This window comes from Orbicella franksi, chromosome 13 (genome assembly GCF_964199315.1).
Source record: "Orbicella franksi chromosome 13, jaOrbFran1.1, whole genome shotgun sequence".
NCBI classification, from domain to species: Eukaryota; Metazoa; Cnidaria; class Anthozoa; order Scleractinia; family Merulinidae; genus Orbicella; species Orbicella franksi.
Genome location: NC_138157.1, coordinates 15023225 through 15045805, shown reverse-complemented (window position 1 = coordinate 15045805; position 22581 = coordinate 15023225). Strand labels below are relative to the sequence as shown.

The window sequence follows — 22581 nt, the reverse complement described above, 5'->3', positions numbered from 1 at the left end:
GTGAGCATTAATAATTTTAGCATGAATCGCTCTATAACCGAATCATTCAAAAATTCGGCAACTTACTTAAAGAAATACGGTAGAATAATGCTGAAAAAGAAAAAAAAAAAAATTGAAAAACACTGCATTTAACGAATCCACCCACCCAACCCCTTAATGTGATTTCACTGGTTGTGCCAAGTAACCTAAGCCCAGATCGCGAAACTTCATCGTTCGCGTTTCATTCATTTTATTTTTTTATTTTGTCACTGAGGTAAATAGTGGAAGTATATAAAATAAACAACAGGGAGAAATCGGACGAAGAGGCGTTTCAATAATGATTTGTTTAATATTAAAGTCATCAGACATATCAAAGCAAACACTCTGAAAAAGCGTCTGCTTTTGATTGCTCACAGAAAAAAATCCCGTTTTCCTTAATTAGCTTTACCACTTTTGAACATTGCCTATTGCGCTGTATTAGATGGTTCTAATTTTAATCACAATGTCCTGTTGAAAATAGTATCTTGCTATTATCTGATTTCGATAACATTTGATGAACAACATTGGTAAATAAACAAAAATCTATCGGCGGCAGTTTGAGATTTCGGCGATGGAGTAAGACAGTTTCGTCATTTAGGCTGTATCATTCGGTTACTAAATTTGTCTCAAAGTCTTAACAATCACTAGCTAACGTTACGTTACTGTCAATCAACACTATATGTCAATCAGTATCACATGATCATCAATCCAGTGCCACTATCTGAAACGTAGCAAAACCGTCTTCAGAGGAACAACCTCCAGACACAACCGTCCAATTAGCATGAGGGACAAATGACCCTCCCCCTCCGGCGTGAAAAGCAAGACTCTTACCATTGACTTGAACACCACCACCAGAGTATCCTCCACCTCCCCCGCAATTTCCACCACCACCAAATCCGCCAGCACATCGACTCTTCTTTTTTGTGCTGTACCCTCCTTGTCCCCCTGCGTTGAACGATTTGCCCCCATCATTCTCAATGCATGGCTTGTCACAGCTGGAACCAGCATAGCAGCGACCATCCGTGACGAGACCTCCTCCACCCCCAATCCCGAATAAGGTATCGAAGGACGCCTTCGATACACACACCTTTCCTCCCTTCCCTGGCTGCCCAGGATGTACGCTACCACTATACCCGGCTTGCCCATGATCACCATCAACATAATCAGCTGAGCCCCCGCCTCCGGCTACAGCCAGTGGGCTGCCATCTACCGTAAATACAATGAATGTGCCGCCGCCACCACCTCCTCCTTTTCCGTGTTGTCCCACCAAAACTGTCAACTTTGTTCCTTGCTGAAGATGGACATTTCCTTGCACCTTAGCTCCTCTACCACCTTTGGTATCAAAGGCGCTGTGTCCTGCCCCTGAAGCGCCACACAATTCAAGGTGATACTGAGCCGTCACAGGGACGTTCCATGCTTGCAAGCCGTCTTGTACCAAAATCCCTTCCAATGACGTGCCTTGGTACCGCAGGTTGTTGCTAGGCCCGAACCTACCGATCGCACCAAGAGTAGTAAAGTGGAAATAAATATCTAGGGGATAGAAATGAAAAACAATCACTAACAGATGTTGAAACTACCATTGCAATTATATATCTTCCTGAAGGCAAAATAAATCGGATGCTATAAAAAGGTAAATCGTATTTTAAATGGAATGTCAAGACACAAATGCGTAGCTACTTATTTTTAGACTAATCAGCCTCTTAAAAAAAGCCTTGATCTTAGGTTAGGGGCTGGGTGCATGTAACCTCCTTTCGGTTTTCGTTTTTTCGTTCTGTTAAGACACGGGAAAGTAGAAACGCTCATATGCATGGTAGACAACTCTCAGTTTATCTTGTAAGATAAGAATTTTGTTCCCTATCTAAAGCCAAATGACTTCAATAAATTCGCGATCGTATATCCACCGTCTTGTTACTCACCATTTTAAGTCAGAAAATTGCGTAAATTGACGTAAAATTTATCCAAAATAAGAAAAGAGCGAAGAGAATTACTAATTTTGGAATTCTACTCAAGAAAACTGGGAATATGCTGATTAAAAGGAAGAACTGCTATTTAAAGGAACTGAACTGTACCTGTTTTTGTCTCACAACTGTTTCCTATCCATGGAAGAATGCATTTGCACTGAAACTGCTGTTTATCCTCGTTAAAATAGCAATGGCCTTCGTTGAGACAAGTTATGTGCCTACATCCACTCTGGAAACAAAACAGCAGCAAAGATGATATTTTCAAAGTAATCACCGGAACGCAACAGAAACATTACAGGTCGTACTTTATTCAGTACTTACCAATAAAATGACATGCTTTTTGCATATAAAGAGCCAGATATTTTCATACAATAGCAAGCAAATTTTAGCTCTAAAGGCTTTTCTTTTGTTTTCAGTTCATCAACAAAAATGAACGTTAAGGTAAATAGAATGTTCCCTACCTTCATGTCATTGCCAGAAGTTTGAAACGTCTCAGAATAGAGGGAAAATACAAATCCTTCTCCGTATAGCAACTCATCATTGGACATCAACGAAACCCTGTGATCGTTTAGTTCGCAGACAAGCTTATTCTCCACAGGAGAGACTCCAAAGTTCGTGGACACGCATTTGGGTTCTGTAAGGCACGACTGGGCACATGATAAAAGCGTAGATCCTTTCAGGGTCTTAATTTGGTGACCTTCTAATTTATGATGCGAGACTGTCTTGAGTGCACCGAGTATGTGGCGCTGTTCTGAGCTCCAAGAGTTTCGAATGGCAGTGAAAAGAAGAAAAATGAGACCAAGAAAGGTCATCTCGAACGAGTCTTAACTCAAAGTGGCAATTCATGAAAGTGATTGGCACTTACTTAACATGGTTGTCTATTAGCTTTTATCGAAATTTCAAAATGTACACACATTTCGGTTTCTTGACACTCAGCTGCTCTAGTACAAACATTGTTACTTACCGCGGAAAAGTGAGAAAAGGTAGAATCGCACATCATGGCGAGAACAGGTAAGGACATGTGAAATCATAATAAAATCATTTAGTCTTTAAAAAAACTATTTTACAATTAATATGTAATGATATAATCTGTCACGCAATGAATTATACATGACACGCCTTTAAAAATGAAGAAACCTTGTTGAACTGCTTTCTAGTGAATACAGTGGATCACAGAGTAAAAAGTATAAAATTTTTAAGAGATATTTAAAATAATAATAATAATAATATCAAAGACGTCTTCATAACATCGCGATATTATATTCCTTTGCCAGCATCCCAAACTATAATACGTGATGTTTACGATGGACATCAACTGTGATATCAATGTTTGTTTATTGTTGACAGCTCGTCCCGATTCATTTAATAGACAAGCCAATGAACAGTAAGCAATCACCTTCAGCCTCAGGAAATAGTCAGCGCGCGGAGTTACTCCCGGGCCCTCTTTCTTTACTGTAATGGCGCCTTTAAAGTCCTGGAAACGAGTGAAGAGCCAATCGATAGCTATGGGAATATTACAAGTTGGCAGACATGTGGGGCGTGGGTACTTGGCAGGCTTAGCTCGCAGTTTTACCCCGCAAAACGTGCTGCAAGCGTCTTAATGCTATAGACGTGGCCATATGCATCAATAAAAAGAAGTGCATCGAATACCTTCCCAATATGAGACAGCGAAAGTCATGCAGTTAGAAGTGGAGGGTTGTTTAATTAACGAGGAGACTTAGTGCTCATCTCAGTCAGTTTTTTTTTTTTTGGCAAGGCATGGGAAAACCGTCGTAAAATTTCCAATTTTCTAAAAAAAATAGTGCGAACACTCCAGTTTTACCCAAGGTTTTCATTTACCCAATCAGTTGCTAAGCAACGTCTCTTGGAAAATGCTGTGATCAGTCCGGTTTTGTAGACCGGAATTACCCATAAACTGGTACTTGTTTGATTGGCCTGAAGGGGTAACTGGTAACTGCCTGTTTTGTTTCACTGGGAAAGTAGAATTTGGGTCACTGGGACTGGGACTCACGAACAAAAGGTGCGAATGGGACCAGGATTTGGGTAGAAAGGAGGTGGAGAAATGGGTTTTGGGCAAAAATTTGCCCAGGGAAATGGGATATATACACCTGTTCTCCCTCTTAGGACCCTCTTGTTTCCACGGGCTGTCTGACTGAGAGAATCAGACATAAACGCGGCACAGGGAGACAATGTACCCACAATTTAAAAGCAAAGAAAATGTCCGGTTCAGTCCGTAAATATATTTATCGGGGAAAAGATGTGTTCTGCATGCATGATGGACACTAATTTTATTTCTCATTCAATGCACACAATAGCGAGGTGTTACTAGTATCAAGATGATCCGCGTTTCAAATTCAGTTTATTTCTAAGCGCATCCATTACTGCGCAAAATGAAATGTGTTTTGATGGATCAGACTTGTACACTTATCTAGCAACCTATAATAAAGCAGAGCAAACACTTAAACGTGCATAAAGGTGTTAAATCCGAAATGGATCTAAATAACAATATTTAACAAATAATGGATCTAGTAAAGCACACGTAGATATAAACCAAATGATCGACTTTCTGCCGGATGCCAGCAAAGTAAAAAGTCCCGACAAAACGTAATTCCGTCTTACGCCTATCCAAAATGCTCTTAAAATAATAACAAAACTTATAACTCAAAACTATGTAAACATTAGTTTACAGAATAAACTGTTGAGTTGAGACGGGAATCTCACGATTTATTCAAGATCAAAGCATTGTGTAAACAGCGCATCTTCTTTTTTAATTTCCTTTTTACATGTGAAAAATGGTTACCAAAGCTGCGGCTGTCTTCGTGCTGTCTTTCGCTTTTGTAGGATATTTTCTGCAAGCGTTATGTTGGAAACGTGGGGAGAACAGTAGATTCTTTGATGGGGCCGTCTTCTTTCACCGCAACTTCGCGCTTGAAACAGATATTTTGAAAAAGGTGATAACTTCAGAGGAAGTTCAATGTGGCTTTGCCTGTTTGTCCGAAAACGACTGCATAGCACAAACGTACTGTGTCGGGTCTTGGAACGAAACTAAGGGAACGTGCTATCTCCATAAAAACGGAATTAAAGACGAACAAACAGTTGGTGTTCTCGTACGAAGAGATAGATGCACCTTTCAACAATACATCGATTTTTACGTAAGTTCGCGTTCAATTTATTGTGAATATTGTAACCCAGTATGGAAAGGTAAAACCTGGTAAATTTCTTTTATATTCTACTAGCCATCTGTCAAAACATATCTGTAACAACTGACACGTTTATCGATTAATTTTTCCATTGTCGATGGAAGGAAGGGTCAGTGGGTAAAATTAACTTATCATACTGTTCTCGTGAACTGGATTCTTTTATTCTGCCTTTCCATGAAGAATCTATACAAAGCACGCCATAGTTTGCTATCATTTAATTGTTGCCCAAGAATTAAATCTGCATCTGTAGAGTCTACAAGATGTGCCTGATTGCGTAAACATTTTAATTTTCCAAAGTTTGATGCGGTTTCTTTGTTTGCACATGTCACTGAATTCGCAGAAATCAAGGAAGAAGCCCATAACATTTATCTTTAGAAAAACAAAATCAACGTCAAGAATTCTTTCGGTTCTAAGTGGTACATTTCCTAATTGACGGGTAAAATAGTCAATTTAAAAGCATAGTTTTGTTATGAAATAACCAACAAATCAAGCCAAAGAAATTGTAATTAAACTTTATAAGGAAACCTACTGCATCTTGAGCAAACAGTACGCCATTAACTGGGTCATGAAAGTACGTTTTTGGTATTCAAATCAAACTAAATGCGAAGCATACGTACTTTAGGAACCGAAGCGATTTCTTCGTCAAGACAAACATTACTTTTGTCGAGACGTTTGATATTTCACGTGTTTTTCTTCATCATGACTTTACCAGTTTTCGTGGCCATCCAGTACGAGATCAAAAAAGACGAACAAAGCCTGAAACAACAGCAGCAACAACAAAAACTGGAAATGATGCTATAGCTTTCGATTTATGTGTTTTTGTAGTTATTGTTGATGTTGTTGTTGTTGTTGTTGTTGTTTTCTTTTTGCAAATAAAAATAAAAACGAACTAAAACGAACTAAAACGAAGAAACAAAAAGCAGCAACAACAATAACAACAAACACAACAACAGGGGCACCCAACGACCGTTTTCTCTCGAATGCTTTTAAACGCTGTTTTAGGCTATCTGGTGTACTTTTAAAGCTCTGTAGGTTAATTTTAGGTTGCGCTAAAAAAACTTTATCTGTTCGGTTATTCTAGGAGAACTTGAGCATTCTCGAATTTATTAGAGCTTTTTTGTCCATTTCCCGAAAACCTTATGTCTTATCGCCTGTCCGAAAATGATAGCTGACCCTTTTTCGGTACCCAAAACGACATTTTTAACAATCCGAAAACAACGGACATTAAATTTCTCATACCACGAAAGTTCGAGGTGACAATTCTCTTAAGAAAATCAGAGGGGATTAAAGGCTTTACGAACAGATAATATACCAAGACGATCCGTTGGGTGCCCCTGACAACAAGAGCACCTTCATCATTATGATCATCATCATCATCATCATGATCACCGTCATCATCATCGTCACATATATAAAAAGAACAACAACAGTAACGACCAAGCAGAAGAAAACAAACAAACAAAAACAAAAAAAGCCAGCCTGGCTACTCCCGCTTGGTAACCTTCAGCCATAGAGTTGGCTGCAGTCCTCAAATGCAGCCGAAAACAACAACAACAAAAAAAAAGTCAAAAACACATACGTCTTGTGGTTCTTTCAGGAAGCTTCCTGTTCAAGGCAATGCCGTAATGGAGAGCAGTGTTACTATGACCACGATAATAGACGATATGCCTGCCTCTGCGAGCCGCCTTTTTCTGGAATGTATTGCGAGCAGGTCAAAGGTACTAGCTTACAAATGATGTGAGAAATCCTAAGTTTAACCCTGGGCTACACAATCTATAGCTAAAAACTCTCTCTGTCTTCAGCGAGAGTAAATAACTGGGTTGATAGACAGGGAGATGTAATGATTAGTAACTGGAAAACTCTCGTGCCTTTGTTGGTCCAAAATTACATGTTCTGGTGACTCTGAGGGTGGGCCGGAACAGAGAGGGGGTGGGTCATCAGTTTTTGAGCCCTTGGTAAGGGATGGGTCATTAAATTTTCAGCTACTCATGGGGGTGTATCATCCTAATTGGCATGCAGCAACAGAGGTAACTCCTTCCAGTTCCAAAGGACAAAACATTTTTCATCTCTGGCTGGTGTATTTCTGACAATTTCATGTATTGTCAAATCCGTACGAAAGCTAAGAAGTCTAACGGAATGAGCAAGGAGTCCCAATGCAGAAATTTACAAAATATTGCACTCTTTCGACACGCTGGTCTTCATGAACACCAAATGGCCAGCTTGTGTCTACATGCTGTTTGTCCCTAAGGGTACAGGACACATATTCATGGATCTGGGACTCATATTCTTTGGGACTCGTAGTATACTGGCTGTGTGAGTCCCAGGACTCAACTACAGCCTTTTTCTTGATGGATCACTGTTCCACGCGTAGCGAGGTGTAAAAGGTTTACGGTGAAGTCCTTTTTTAGAGTTTGCAAGAGTAAAGGAAAACAATATTATTTTAAGGTGATTTCGTATTCTTGTTGAGAAATAAATCTAAAACGTAAATAACATCACAATTTCATACACAAAATAGGATTTTGTTGGATTATGCGACCAAAAATGTAATGTTGTATGGGGGGCGGGCCATGTAATTTTCTACCTTCATTTAGGGGTGGGTCTGTCAGTTTTGTGCCAAATGGAAGGGGTGGGTCAGGTGTTTTCTAACCACGACATTTTCAAATGCTCCGGCCCACCCCTCACCTCCTGTACTTTTTGACCAGTCCCTTAGTGTGCTTAACTTCAATTGCCTACGGGGTTGAGCTTTCGGCGTACTTTTAAGTGTGTGAAATTCTTGTTCATGATGCTGGTGGGATAAAAAATCATTCGCAAAAAGTAAAACGACATTTTTTGTCTGTGGCGGAAAGCGAGTAGGGTTGCAGGTAATTTATCCATACCCATGAACAGATAGCGAATATACGGTATAGAAGATATTACACGGTGGCGCGAGAATATGAATTTTATGTTCTCGTGGTAAAAACAATATTTTACGTATGAGCACAGCGAGGGAGTAAAATATTGTTTTTAACGCGAGAAAGTAAAATTCAAACTTTCAAGCCACCGTGTAAATTTTTATTACTATGTAAACAAACTGACTGACTGAAAAAGCGGGAGATGACGTCCTCGATATCTTCACAAGTGAGGATTTAGAAAATGCGTCATAAAGGGTCCGGACGTATTTTCGTATAAAATTGATTTACGAGTGGTGTATTTTCCAGTAAAGCACTCGTGTGTATATAATAAATAGTTGATATCACACGGCGGCGCAAAGAAGTGAATGCTATTTTCAATTGGTAGAAACAACATTTAACGAATGTTTTCTTTTTTCTTTTTTTAATTATATAGACATGAATCTTTACTGAATGTATGCGCCAACAACCGTGAAAAAGCGGGAAATGACATCAATATCCTATCTCGTGAGGACTTGGAAAATACACCACTTGGGTCCCGGATGTACATTCGTATGACGTTTACGAGTGGTGTATTTTCCAGTAAAACACTCGTATCTACAGTAAATATACAATAGCCTCTATTTGGCGCGAAAATATGCTCGGATATTTGTCTGCGGACAATATCTGTTCCGAGAAGCGAACAGTTTTCCGAGAGCGTAGCTCGAGGAAAACTTTGAGCTTTGAGGAACAGATAACGTCCAAGGACAAATATTCGAGCATAGTTTTGCGCAAACTGGAGGCTATTGTGTTTATTATCCTTCAAATATTTTTCGCAACACGCGCAGTTTTGAAAATTGGGGAATAACCTAGGATATTTCCCGGTTTTAGGTGGGGAATATTCGGTCACGTGACGCGTTTAGACCAATCGCACAAGAGCCAAAATAGTTGATAGATTATTAATATAAAAATATGTTGCAGCAGATTTGACAAAACTATGATTGTTGCTTTCTACCATTCTATCATGAATTTCTGTGAAACGTGAACATTTCATTACATATTTGCCTAAAATCAACAAGAAACTAACATAGAATATCTAATGTATCTCCCCTTAAAGTATTTTTTTTTTTCTTTAGCGATATCGTACCGCTTCACCACTCTTGGCACGACGGGCAATTCTGGACCGGTATCAACCGCTGGGTACGCTGACACGTCTCTGGGTGGGGCAGTTACACTCAACAAAGGAATTCAAATCTGGACGGTTCCATTTACTGCATTGTATACCATGACCGTGGCGGGGTCTTCAGCCGGGGACGGATCATTCGTAATAGGGGGACGTGGAGCAATAATAACGGGGGCTGTTCGACTTACGAAGGGGACTGTACTTCACCTTCTGATTGGTCAGAGAGGCCTTAAAGAATCTTCCGCAACTGGAGGTGGTGGTGGCACATTCGTAGTTTACAGTGATGATACGCTTCTGGCAGCAGCTGGGGGTGGAGGTGGGGCAGGGGGTCAGATTACGTCAGAAAATGGATCGAATGCCCACATTGGCAGCAAAGGAACCGTATATGGCGGTAAAAACGGTCAGGGTGGGCATGTTTGCGCCTACGAAAACAACTCTGCAGGGGGAGGAGGCGGATTTAAAGGAAACGGAAAGTGCAGTTACAATATTTCGTGTACCCTCCCGCGTAAATGCCACCAGGCTGGAGAGTCTTATTTAAAGGGTGGTCTGGGAGGTACTGGAAATGGTTCGGGGGGTTTTGGTGGGGGTGGGGCGGCATACAACGAATTTCCAGGGGGTGGAGGTGGGTATTCTGGAGGGGGTGTTTTGGTGTCATCCTTCGGTGCTAGGGGAGGAGGGGGCGGATCCTTCTTCACGGGTGGGTTGAAGCCAAGTAATCAAGTAAATACTGGTGACGGATACGTGCTGATAGATTTTGATAGCAGCTTAAATTAGAAACAGAAATGCAAGCGTATCTACTACTTTTCTGCTTTTTTTCTCTCAGAATCCTGTAGCCATCTGTTTCGATTTTATTATTGTAACCAAGCACCGGATAAGCACGGAATGCATTTGTGCAAGCCAAAGTGGTTCTAGTCCAGCTGTGACCCTCTCTATGTCACTCCACGCTAGGTGGAGAGGGCCCCTTTCCCCCTAGCGTTGTGTGACAGAGAGAGCGCCAGATAGGCCTTTACACAAATATCACGTAAAATCGCCTGAATATCTTCCCGGAAATTCTTAAAAAATTGTCTAAATGTCACAAAACGTTTTCTGAATATCTCGAAAAACCCTCAAAAGACCTCTAAATATCTCGTCTTTTTGTCGGGAAAATGCACCGATTTTCAATCACTTAGGCCAAAATTTATATTGCAGTAGTAAGAGTTGAGGAAGAAAATTCAGGCACTTGGATGTTACCAGCATCCCCCATTTTGGAAAATTGCTGCTTCAGCGCTTCTATTGATATGGAAGAGATTTTTGGAGTGGAAAATGGTTGAACTGGATTGTTTCTTGCATAGAACTGCATATTGTTTCAAGAAAATAGCGAGAAAAAGAAAAGCGCTAAGCCAAAAAGAGCTATGATAATTTGAAATATCCTTAAATTTTCAAAATATCTCTGAAACTTGTAAATATGTCAAAAAATATCCGGATGTTTTGGGTGATGTAGCAGCTCTCGTAAGGTCTGACATGAATGGCTTGCTACCCTTTGAGAGAACAATAGAACAAACAACAGAAACAATGCCCCTAGCCCTAAAACAATAACAGCTGCTAACGATGAGGAGAATTACAAGCTTACGAGAGCCGCTACACTTCTGGATATCTTTGGAAAGGCCTAGGGCCAGAACAGGACTAAAGTGGTTCATGTGGCCTTAACTTACAAGAGTAGTAGATTTCAGAGTGAGCAAAGGACGGAGAGAGAAGTGTCTAAGCGCCATTGCATTTCTGTATGAAGTGGTTTTGTGTGCACGGTTTTGCGTTAGCACAAAACCTTTCACCATAGGCCCTACATCTTACACATTACTCTCGAAAACTCTTGCACGATTTAAGACTTTCACGTAGCGAAAGGCAGAAGTGACGTTGAAGTTTTGCGTTTTACTCTTAAAAGGTTTTAACCTCATAAGAGGAAGTGTGGCGCAATGGTTAGACCGCGAGCAGTTTCGTTTTTGCTTGAATATCCGCGGGGAAAACGCAGAGAATGCTCCCGGTCTACACAGTAGTTTGAGCAATGGAATTAAAATCTAGAGGTCACTGGTCTCGGTATAGCTGGTTTTCACATGACGTCACTGAAATTCGAACTACAAAACTATGGATCGTCCTGAGATTTTATCTTAATGATGTAAAAGAGCAGCTGAAAACTAATATTCATACAAATTTTCGTTCCGAATGGGTTCTTCGTTTTGTAATACACTACGCTTGAATTTCTAAGCTTTTGCGTGACGTGGCATTTACATGACGGCCTATAGAGCTGTCATGATGGTTAAAAAAGTGACTTGTTTCGGGGAACTTGGCTATCTGAACAGTTCATGTCTTAGAGAAAGTATTATTTTAATGTTTTAGAGTTCTTCGAGGGATAAATTCACACTTTTGTAGCAAAACTCAGTGACATATGTTTCTGTTGGTTTCCGGCCGCCATGTTGGTGCCCATACGGATGGGCACCAGCATGGCGTCTCCATACAAATCTCTATAAATTTGGGTAAAAAATTTTTCCGCGTATCTCGCATAAGAAAAATTGCTGTGACCAGAGGTTTGCGAGAGTCTTTGCATATTTACCTTCTTTCATTTCCCAGATTCTGGACTTTATCTATTAACCGGTTTTGATTTTTACTTTGATCTATTTTGAATTGCGTGACACTGAAAACCAGCAATACGTAGTTCCCAGTTCACCTCCTCGACCGCGCTTATTTTTGGTGTACATTTTCTCAAATTCTTATTGGTTTAAATTGATCACGTGACGCGATAGGGTCAGCTCATGGTGCCCGTCCGAGGAAATGACCCGGATGGATAGTACTCGTCCGCGAACATTTTTCTATAAACAAGCGGGCTTATAAAAATAAACTGGAATTGCGTTAAGTGGGTGTTTGTCTGTTTTCTTTTTCATATTTATATTTGGCTTTCTCGGCTTTCAACTAAAAAAGCTTGAAAATAATTCAATATGATTTTTGAAATGCCGCACGGAAGAAAATTTAGCGGTGAACAATAAAGGCAATAGCGTGTTTAGCTCTCGGAACTATCGGTCTGATAATGGCCCCTTGGAAATTTGATGTTCTTAAAACTGGCAAATTTGCCCTCGAAGCTTCGCTTCTCGGACAAATAATAGTTTTTAAGAACATCAAATTTCCGCGGGACGACTATCAGCCGATAGTTCCTCGACAGAAACACTCTGTTGTTTCGCTGGTCTACCTCGTGTCAGCTGGAATCTGTAACCATGTTATATTCATTCATTATCATTTGTTTCTTTCTTTGTTTCCATTGTTTCCATTGAGAAAACCTCATTGTGGGAGTGCTCAATTAATTAAGATATTTATATTTATATTTTATTTTAATCTCATATTGTAAACGTCGTGCAGACGTATTTAAATTCGGTCACGTCTTTGAAAAATGTCTTAAAATTAATTAGAATCTGCTCTCCCTTCATCGGATCCAATTACATGTACAAATACTTCCATGATGGTGTTCTGGGCGCGTCGTCTGTATGCTGGAAGTATATTCCTAAGCTTGGCCAGCTTGGGAAAGGGGAGAGGATCAGAAAACCTCCGTTTTGACTGTTCACAGCCTCTCTGCCAATCAAGTCTCCCGTTTTGCGCTGGCGTCCAATTGTCTCGCGATTCTATCCGCGCATTTAACGATCGAATAAAAATACGAGAAAATAGAGGGTTGTGAATAGTCTAACCCTACTGATATTTGTTCAAGTTATATTGTCAAAACTTAGTCAGTGGTTTATTAATCTTACAAGTACTACAAGTAAGGTCACTGTTGTAATAAAGAGTAAGATTATCTTCACAACACTAACGCGTTGTTGCTGTTTTTAATTATAATAACGTTCCTCCTAAATCTACACAACGGTAGTTGGACAAAATCCTTTCATATCTCAAATAAGACTGATGTACAGACGTGACGGAGACGAACGGGTTTTAGAGTTCATTCTCGGACCATTCGTTTGTCGGGCAATTCAGAAGATCTAAGTTCAACACAACTTGCACCATTTCACTGCAAATTTTTTACCACAAAACTAATTTGACAGAGCCTTCACTAACGCTCTGACAAACGCATATCTGTATTTGGCCGATTTACGTAAAAATATAGACAACACACACGTACAAGAAAACAGTGATTGTTAACAACCTATAGGTTACAGCTTTGGCATTGAAAACCCCATTATGTACAAGTCAAACATGGTCCTATCTGGGAAATAAGTTGCAGTATATCAAGAATAAAGAATACAAGTAAATTCTGGGAATCTATAACAGGGTGTGTTATACTGTATTGTCTTAATATGTAGTCTTACGTTTGGCTTTCGACATAATGTCACTCGTAAGTGAGGAAGGACCACACCCATTTTGATATGCAGTAAGCATATTTTCAACACAAGAAGCTAAGAACCTATCTAAGAACCTAACTATCCTAAATTTTCAGTAGACACCACACATATCACAACCTATTTTAAAATAATTTAAAAAACTAGGTTCTTATAGGTGGGGGTTGACAGTACATTCAGTTCAACTCTAAATCGGATGCGAACAGCAATAACTAAGCACATTGTCAATTTTCCTGGCAGAATGAAGCTTGGTTGTTTGAACGACTCTCGTCCCATGCTATAAATTACCTTTTGTCACATTCTCAACGCTGTCAAAAGTTGTCGGATTCTGGTGTCTTTAAAGGGGTGATACTCCATCGTGTCCAATCCAAGGTTGAAACTTTCCGCATTCCTTTTATACACACAACTGTTTGTAACAGAAGACACTAGCTTCCATCAACGCTAGATAGTTCAGTGTATTCAAGCCATGTTCAAGTTCGTTCAGTTCTGAATTCAGTAACTTATTCTATCACCCTCTTTCATGCAAATGTGTTTGGAGAGGTGCATTTCGCTGTGGTCCAGTTCAGCCCAGGCTTAAACCTTGTTAATCATCAGAATTTGTAAAAACAGACACTAGCTTCCATCTGAGCTACAAAGCTCTGTGTTCAGCCCATTTGGACGTTTTGCTGACGCTGTTTTAAATAAGACTTGTTGCCACCATATTTGCTGCACACTTGTATTTGCTCACACGAGATATGTACAATTGTATCAAGCACGCTCCCAAGGAAGCCAGCGTGCCCTGCTAACCCAAACTGTGTGCTCGCAAAAAGAGAACGCTCGATTACTTTCTTTCATTCCCTTTTTTGTTAACCAGCGAGGATGGTTCAGTGGTTTTGGTACCTGAAGTGTCACCACTACAAACAATTCTCCCAGTTTCGGCGCGTGCATGAATCGTGATGTTCACGTGCTATCCCCGTGCACACTCATACCTTGACTAAGCCTACCAGTAGTTGATGATTGTTATTGTCCCTGGTGTGTCAGGTGACGCTGTGATAAGCTTGGTGTCGTCAGCCCACATGATATGGAGTAAGGTTGGGTTACGGTGTAGCACACTCAACAGCTGGCCTTCCTGTGGACAAAGTAAAGCCGCCATGTTCGTTTTCACCGGTTGTAACGCAAATTGAGTACATACCTCTGAAGGAACAACCAAGCTATAATTGGCAAAAGTCAATTGGTATCTTTGTATTTTTGGTATCTATGTATTTTTCGAAGCTATGTTATGGTAGCTGTCAATTGTCAAATTTGCTTAATATGCTCTTTCCTCCCTCCCTCCATACCTTCCTCCCTCCCTCATGGGCGCGTCTTCTTTTAGTATTTTAGCAATTGAATAAAGATGAGTTTCATTAAAATTTTGTTTCTACTTTCTGTGTGCACTTTGAAATACCATTTTGCAATTCTAAAGACAAGCTTAGAATAAGTTAAGTGTGATTTGACCTCTTCAAACTTCTAATTACGCTGGAATAATCTCCTGGTGATAGGCTCTAAGCTTCCTTCACAAACCTTCACATCCCAGACTGCAATGCGCTTCCGGTCTCCACCGGAAATGAGTCGATTTCCTCTGAGACACAGACACCGTACAACACCGATATGCTCCTCCAGTGTGTGAAGCAGAACACCTGTGAGGATTTAATGACGATGAATTCAAAGCATTGGACAAAGTGATGGAGTACAGTCGACTCTCTCAAAGCGGACACTACTGTAAAGACAGACACCTCTTCGAGGCAGGCACAGCTGGCTGGTTGGTCAGACTGAGTTTCACTCGTTCGTGTAATGCTCGTCTCAGAGAGAGTTCACTCTACTAATCTAATAATTTGTAGCCGAGATCATGATCTTGCGCACTCCGGTCGGACGTTATGTTCAATTATCGCAGTTCGAGAAAATGAGCCCGCGCTCCACCCCGCGAAGTCCTTCTCGGGGAATACCCTGGGTAACCGGACCCGAGAGAAGGGAGACAAGGGCGGAAATCACGCGGACGTACACCCAGCACGCCCAGTATAGAGGAGACACGTCATAGCTACACTGTAGATTATTACAAATATGTAATACGATGTAATACATCGGACATGTTGAGGAAACAAGAAGTCAGTGTAAAGCCGTTAATAGAGATATCACATACCTTGATGGCTCCATAGTCGCACAGTGCTGTCTGCCGAGCCAGACGCGATGATGTCATCATTAAACTGCAAACAATACTGAATAGAAAGACACCCAACGAGTTTTAATCAATATGGATGGTAACATACTCACCGGAAACAACGACTGGCTAATATTGCGGCAGTTTTGGGAGTCGAAAACGTAGAATTCTTGGATATTGTTAAATCCATAATGCTTACGTTTGGATAAGAAGATTCTACAAAGCGAAATGGAAGAATTTGGGGGGGGGGGGGGGAGACGTACAGCATTAAACGGTATGGAGGTGGATCACAGTTCATCAAATTTGATTTTCTGAAAGGACGTAAGAAATCAGGCAAAATAGTTGTTCTGGTGAAGTTTCAAATCTTTCAATCGCTTATTATATATATTTTTCACTTTAACTGATATTTCTTTCCTTTCACCACATTTGGAGTGTTTTTTTTTTTGTTTTGTTTTTTGTTTTTTTTCTCTTCCTTTGTAGGATAATAAAGCTCTCACCTATACGTAATAACATACGATTACATCAACACTGAGGGACACTTCGTGCAACACGTACCACCTCTCCTGTGTGTCCAACCAAAGAATACGTATTGTCTCCAGTATGAGCATCCCAGATCTTAATCAGCCCGTCCCCACCCCCACTGATGATCTTCTTGTCGTTAAAGTCACAACAGTAAACAGCTGTCAGTCAAAATAGACACCAAATATGGAAATCGTTACAAGTCAAAACATATTTGTTGTACAGCTAGGTTGGTTATTAACTTGATGTTGTGAGGAATCGCAAGAGTAATTTCAAAATAGGACGAGCGCAAAGCGCGAGGCCGATTTGAAAGTACGAGCACGATTACTCCCTCAATTGTACGACACGAAGTCCAGTTACTAATTACTCGTATCTATAACAAACTTTGAAATTAGAAAGTCATTTGAGAACTTCTTTTTAACGAAGAAGTTAGTAGTGCTTTCCATTAGTTTTAAAAACTGCAGGAAACATTAATAAGGAAGCCATCAGAGGTATCCAGTTACAGGTATCCAATTACAAAAAATTGTAATTGGATACCTGTAACTCGACACCCACGTGATCGCGCACCGATTACGTGATAAATAGGTGCGCAGAGAACTAATCACGACCGAGAATTTTGTTATAGATACGACTAAAGGTTAAATAACTATACTAACGTCAAAAAATTGTTTGCGCCCTAACGACTGAGTGAGTGAGTGACTGACTGACTGACTGACTGACTGACTTGACTGACTGACTGACTGACTGACTTGATTGACTGACTAACTGACTTGACTGACTGACTGACTGACTGACTGACTGACTTGACTGACTGACTGACTTGACTGACTGACTGACTTGACTGACTGACAGACTAACTGACTGAAAGGACTGACTAACTGACTGACTGACTGACTGACTGACTGACTTGTGCGTTTACGTTTACGTTGCGTACCTTCCGTGTGACCTCTGAGAGTCAAGAGACATGTGCCTGACGTCACGCTCCACATCCGTATGGTCTCATCCCATGACGTAGTAATTACGAGGTCATCACGTCTAACCAATACCTGACAAGTAACGTCCTGATTGGTTAGGGCAAGTTCAACGTGATGAAACCATCCAAATAAATGAGTTCCACTGTGTTATTTCGCTGTTATTATTGCACCCATTTCCTTAGTGAGAGTATCCAATGTTTAACTCTTGTAATTAATACCTGTAGACTCTCATTGCTCCACTTTCCCTATCAAATAACTGGTCAAACCGGGATGGCACAACGTAATATGCTCGGATACTCTGCATGTTAACATGTCCCAGGAATCAGTGGGGCTCATTCCCAAGGTAATCTCTCTCAACTTATTTTAGGTCACTCTCGACTTCAGAAATCCAAGGAGGTCCAGAAATAGCCTGTCCAAGTGTAAGCATATTCGTTTGAATTCCACGACAAACATCAACAGGCGGTCTGAGGGAGAACTGGGTACCATATCTAAAAATAACTTGAGAGTGATAACCTTAAGAATGAGGCCTACGGTGAACATGGAGAGTTAAATCTCTTACATTTCACCCACTCTTTGCTCTACCTTAAAGAATAAAGACACCCAGCAGTGGAAAATTTAATTGTTCTGATGAGACTAGAGGCTACTGGTGAAAGTAATTTCTTCAAAGTCAACAACAAAACTGCCAGAACAGATATGACAAAAATAAATCTGAGAATGTGATGAAAATTTGAAACAGTATTTAATCTTAAGTTATTGATTGGTTATCAATAAATTGTTAATAAATTATTTGGGTCACCTGTATTTCATCTGAATGGCCAGTCATTGTGTGGATCAGCTTACCATTGTCTGAATTCCACACACGGACAGTCCTGCCGTAAAACAAGCTGCATTCAGTTATTTTAATCATATGGTAGCTATATGGTAACAAGTAAACAGGTAGAGTGCATTATGTTTTAAATAAACTAGGAGGCATGGTGGCCTCATGGTTAGTGCACTCAACTCCGGATCAAGTGGTCTGGTTTCGAGCCCTTGCCAGGACATTGTATTGTGTTCTTGGACAAGACACTTTACTCTCACAGTGCCTCTCTCTATCCAGGTGTATAAATGGGTACTGGTGAATTTAATGCCAGGGGGTAACTTTGCAATGGACTAGCATTCCCTCCAGAGGGGAGTAGAACTACTCCTAGTTGCTTCATGCTACAGGAGCTGGGATAAGCTCCTGCCTATAGGTCATATGCAGACATTACCTTTCCCTACCATTGTTAAATCATTCCTCTTCAAATTCTGCTAGCTGATTTGCTGACCAGAGGAAAATTAAATGCTTATTAATAATAATTTCTAGTACAGATGTTTATCTCATCAGTAGAGGAGCACTCACACAAGACTGTTATCTAGCAATTTATGTCATAACCGTTTTATTTACCGGTAAGTACATACACGGTATATTATATAAGTATATTACACGGTGGCGAGAAGATATGAATTTTATGTTCGAGTGGCAAAAACAATATCTCATGAGTGAGCGAAGCGAACGAGTGAGATATTGTTCTTGCCACTCGAACATAAAATTCATATCTTCTCGCCACCGAGTAATGTTCTTTTTATTATATGGAGACTAAACAAACGCGACGCGAGAAACCAATTCAACAAAAGCAAAAGGCGGGAATCGTGACGTCATTGAACGATACGACACTCACAAAGGTGACATACGGAAAATACGCCACTCGGGTCCCGGATGAAGTGGCGTATGGAATCTACGAGTGGTTTAGTTCCCAGTAAAACACTCTTCTCCATATAATAAAGTGTAAAACTAAACTCATTATGCCAGAACTTACAGGTCAGTGGAAGCAGTTATAATTGCATTGCCATCAAAAGATACATGCTCGACACCACCAGTGTGGCCTTGAAATGACCTGCCAAACACAACATACGACTGCATTGCAGACTGCAAAATGAATGCAGGGGTAAATAATAATTTCACTGTAGTCAGGCTCTCTCATTCAACCTGTTCATACTGCCCATTTTCTGAAGTTGCTTCAAGTTCAAGTGGGATCCTACAGGCCCCTTAACCACTGAAGCAATGATATCCTATTATTATTACTGCCTTGTAATTGGATACAGGTGTTCTTTTTGCACTGGGAAAATAAATCAAAATTTAACTGAAGACATCACACTAGGAATACTTAAAAACTTTGTTCAGATCATGCAACCTCTGTCTCACCTAGACCTGTCTGCAAACTTGTACAGCTAAGGGTCTGCCAGGCCTCAAGAGGGTGAGACAAATTAATCACCTATAAATTAAACTTTAAGAAGAGAGTCACTACTAAATGGTTTATAATAAGTTATAACCAGCCGGCAACTAATAAAAACAAGTCAAATAATCAATCAAACCTTAGGCATTGTCCAGATTTAAGATCAAATAGTCTGATAACTCCATCTCCACAACCAGTGACACAAAGAGATCCCTGCAGCAGATGGATGCAATCTGTTATCTAGACATTTCGCCAAAAAGACCTCTCCCAATTCATTTACCATTCACAAGGCATTTATTGACTGCAACTGCAACTTTCTATCAAGTCTATGAATAGAAGCCTTTTCTATATTAAAATTTTATTGAGTATTCCAGATTTTTATTCTAAACCAAATTTAATTTTCAATTTGGTTGTAAATAATCCATGATCTCAATCTTAGACATTTGTGTCCTTTTTGATTAATTTTTACAGACCTCTTGAAGTTTTTTATTATTATGTTTTCTGTCATATTATCAGGAAAAAATTGAATTATTTTCTTCATATTGAAGTTCTGCATGAAATGTAGTTGATTTTGATCTTGTTATATACTTAATATGAAAAACTATTTTCCTCAGAGATATCAGCTGTACATATGTAGTGTACCCTATAAACCATCTGGACAATACTTGAATTACCAGTGACATACTTTGTTTTGTTAAATCACCTTTAGGTCCACACATCTCACAGTATCAGTATGCGGAGAGTCCAACACAAGAACACACTTGGTAGCTTCAACATCCCATACACGCACAGTGTTATCTGATGAACCAGACACAATGGTTCTACCTGGGAAAAAAAGAACAAACTTAGATGTAGGATTACTTATCCCTTGGATGAATAGAGGTCAAAATACATGTAGCCACAACTGAATATTTCACATGATGTTAATTACCATCGCAAGCCATGCAGGTGATAGGATCTTTGTGTCCTCTCAGAAGTGGAGCCACAGAGTATCGCCCTTGTGCCCAGTTCCTGTCAAGTGACAGAGCCCTCATATAGATGTTCTTCCATCTGCAGGTAGCAGGGCTTAATATATAGAAGTCCTCTGATAAAGGTATATTTGAGCCTTGAGAGACTGGCGCATGAGGGGTTTGTAAAAGATCTTCACCAAACCTATCCCATCCGTGTTGCACACAAAGACGATACCTGAAAAATGACAGCATAATAATTATAACAATCACATGCAAATATTGCTGGCTGGAGGGATCATGTGTACTTAAAGGCACCAGTGATCAAGCGTTGATCGATACCCTCAATCAATCCTTGATCGACCCTCAATCGATACTCGATTACACCTCAGTCGACAGTCGATCGACACTTGATCAACATCTCGGTCGGCAGTCAGTCAACAGTCAACTAATTTTTGCAGACATGCCATCAAGTGTCCATCAGTACAAATGAGTCGGTTGACACACCACCGACTACTGACTGACTGTTGAGCAACTGGACTATGACGATCGAGTGTTGATTGAGACGTTGATCAAGTGTCAAATGGGTGTCAGCTGAGTATTGATTGAGATCTCCATCAAGTGTCAATTGAGATGTTGATGGAGTGTTGATTGATTGAGGGCAGGACTGAGGGTATCGATCAACACTTGACCGCAGATACCTTTAGTACACATGATCCAACTGGAGGGTAATAGTTCTGGGTTATTTTGTTATATTTGGATGCAATATCATTCCAAGTTGTCTGTAATTAATACCAGAACTTTAACATATGAGTATGAATTGCAAATACAAATAGTAATAAGTCAGAACCATACCAAATTGCATTATGATTTGACCTTTCCCTCCATAACTTATTACACTGTGCAACACGGCAAAGTGATTCAACGGGAAGATATGAAAAGATCCGCTCTGCCAATTCCTTTGGAAGTGATGCCACAAAATCTACAGCCAGTAGTGGTCTTAGCTCATTGTAAAGCAACCGCAACTGAAGTGGCTAAAAAAGAAATTACAGTCAAAACAATTATTAATTTAATTATTAAATTTTAATGGTAGACGAATGTGCAGTACATGTATGCACATTTAGACACTTATTCAAGTGAACATCTCATCCATCACAGTTAGCTATGGACTACCAATTTTGGGTTGAATAGTAATCAATAACCCAATAGCTCAGCAGCCCAAGCCGAGGGCTCCTAGTCAGATCAACCCTCTATTTCCACCTCATATTATTGTAGCCCCTTTATTAACTCTGTTCACGTTGGTTTATAACTCTGGGCGTGGTATGCTTCCCAAGCCCCAGTTCCTTCCCCAGTTGCTAGTTGATCACAAATTTTAACCACCTCGGAAACAGGATAAATATCAAAAGCATCCTCCCTGGCCCCACCTCAACTTCAACAAAGAGCCAATTTTCTCCAGCCCCAAGCCCCCATCCACTAACAAACATTTAAAAGACAGAGAAACCTGACAGAGAAACCTCTTCAGAAATGACATTTCAGCTGCTTTGAAAAAAATATGATGGATATAATTATTAGTATAGAGTCATAATGAGAATGGCAATGAACAGCACTCATACAAATAGCCTGAATTTCAGCAAGTAAAATTGTACTTCTATGTAGGTTTAATATAAAGTAAGCTCTATTTAATCAACTACTATAAAAAAAAAAAACTCATGTGTATTTACACATCATTTTGTACGAATTATATCAACTCTGGCTGATCGAGTAGATAAGTGATTATAAAATGCTGGGCAAATTGAATTTAATCCAGCTGGCGGACGATTACAGCTAAAATCCTTGAAAATTTAGTCTACCAGGCTTAATTATGAAAATCGAAATTTTGTGAGCGGAGAGTTAAGGTACTTTGCAAACCTGGCACTTGAGAAGGATTTCTCTCAGGACCTCATTTTGCTGATCTCGGGTGAAATCTTGGAAAGTGTTGACAAACACTTTCGCCTTCTCCTCAAAGCTCATTCCTTTTAGTGCCGTTTGAAACAGATTAGACAAGATGATGCATTAAGATGATCATTGTGAAATTTTTGTACGCAGACATATCGAAATCCCGCCATTGAGCTCGCGGCACCCAAAGGTTCACAGTCTCG

The 22581-nt window shown here is 40.1% G+C and overlaps 3 protein-coding genes across 6 annotated transcripts; 1 reads left to right on the top strand and 2 right to left on the bottom strand.

Annotated features, from left to right (window-relative positions):
- Window positions 1-400: 400 nt before the first annotated feature.
- On the bottom strand, window positions 401-2872 carry LOC145465204 (uncharacterized). Its single transcript, XM_081448982.1, has 3 exons — window positions 2441-2872; window positions 2088-2208; window positions 401-1548 (listed from the first exon to the last, which is right to left on the bottom strand). The coding sequence occupies exons 1-3, from the start codon at window positions 2789-2791 to the stop codon at window positions 722-724; spliced, it is 1299 nt and encodes a 432-aa protein (XP_081305108.1). The 5' UTR covers window positions 2792-2872; the 3' UTR covers window positions 401-721.
- A 1765-nt stretch (window positions 2873-4637) lies between these two features.
- LOC145465203 (uncharacterized) lies at window positions 4638-10312 on the top strand. Of its 2 annotated transcripts, XR_014041541.1 has the most exons (4): window positions 4638-5131; window positions 6777-6897; window positions 9183-10162; window positions 10203-10312. XR_014041541.1 is itself a non-coding variant. In XM_081448981.1 (3 exons), exons 1-3 carry the CDS (start codon window positions 4772-4774, stop codon window positions 10001-10003), a joined length of 1302 nt encoding a protein of 433 aa, XP_081305107.1. In that variant the 5' UTR covers window positions 4638-4771; the 3' UTR covers window positions 10004-10312. The 2 variants fall into 2 exon arrangements, 1 of the variants encoding a protein (XP_081305107.1); XM_081448981.1 differs by having other exon boundaries at window positions 9183-10312.
- On the bottom strand, window positions 10307-22572 carry LOC145465202 (uncharacterized). Of its 3 annotated transcripts, XR_014041540.1 has the most exons (13): window positions 22352-22572; window positions 21299-21477; window positions 20428-20681; window positions 20200-20321; window positions 19636-19709; window positions 19080-19157; window positions 18041-18113; window positions 17205-17316; window positions 16307-16431; window positions 15734-15809; window positions 15118-15233; window positions 11912-14686; window positions 10307-11305 (listed from the first exon to the last, which is right to left on the bottom strand). XR_014041540.1 is itself a non-coding variant. In XM_081448979.1 (12 exons), exons 1-12 carry the CDS (start codon window positions 22451-22453, stop codon window positions 14558-14560), a joined length of 1440 nt encoding a protein of 479 aa, XP_081305105.1. In that variant the 5' UTR covers window positions 22454-22572; the 3' UTR covers window positions 10307-14557. The 3 variants fall into 3 exon arrangements, 2 of the variants coding, with proteins under 2 accessions (XP_081305105.1, XP_081305106.1); XM_081448979.1 differs by having other exon boundaries at window positions 10307-14686; XM_081448980.1 differs by lacking the exons at window positions 10307-11305; window positions 11912-14686; window positions 15118-15233; window positions 15734-15809 and having other exon boundaries at window positions 16339-17052; window positions 17091-17316.
- Between the last annotated feature and the right edge of the window lie 9 nt (window positions 22573-22581).

Excerpts from the sequence above, each read along its gene's own strand:
- LOC145465204 (XM_081448982.1), bottom strand. The coding sequence starts at position 2,791 with ATGACCTTTCTTGGTCTCATTTTTCTTCTTTTCACTGCCATTCGAAAC. Across the intron at positions 2,209-2,440 it reads CTTCTGGCAATGACATGAAG|AGTGGATGTAGGCACATAAC; the intron begins GTAGGGAACATT and ends TTTTGTTTCCAG. Across the intron at positions 1,549-2,087 it reads CAGTTGTGAGACAAAAACAG|ATATTTATTTCCACTTTACT; the intron begins GTACAGTTCAGT and ends TCTATCCCCTAG.
- LOC145465203 (XM_081448981.1), top strand. The coding sequence starts at position 4,772 with ATGGTTACCAAAGCTGCGGCTGTCTTCGTGCTGTCTTTCGCTTTTGTA. Across the intron at positions 5,132-6,776 it reads AACAATACATCGATTTTTAC|GAAGCTTCCTGTTCAAGGCA; the intron begins GTAAGTTCGCGT and ends TGGTTCTTTCAG. Across the intron at positions 6,898-9,182 it reads GTATTGCGAGCAGGTCAAAG|CGATATCGTACCGCTTCACC; the intron begins GTACTAGCTTAC and ends TTTTTTCTTTAG.
- LOC145465202 (XM_081448979.1), bottom strand. The coding sequence starts at position 22,453 with ATGAGCTTTGAGGAGAAGGCGAAAGTGTTTGTCAACACTTTCCAAGAT. Across the intron at positions 21,478-22,351 it reads AAATCCTTCTCAAGTGCCAG|CCACTTCAGTTGCGGTTGCT; the intron begins GTTTGCAAAGTA and ends TTTCTTTTTTAG. Across the intron at positions 18,114-19,079 it reads ATAACTGCTTCCACTGACCT|GACTGTCCGTGTGTGGAATT; the intron begins GTAAGTTCTGGC and ends GTTTTACGGCAG.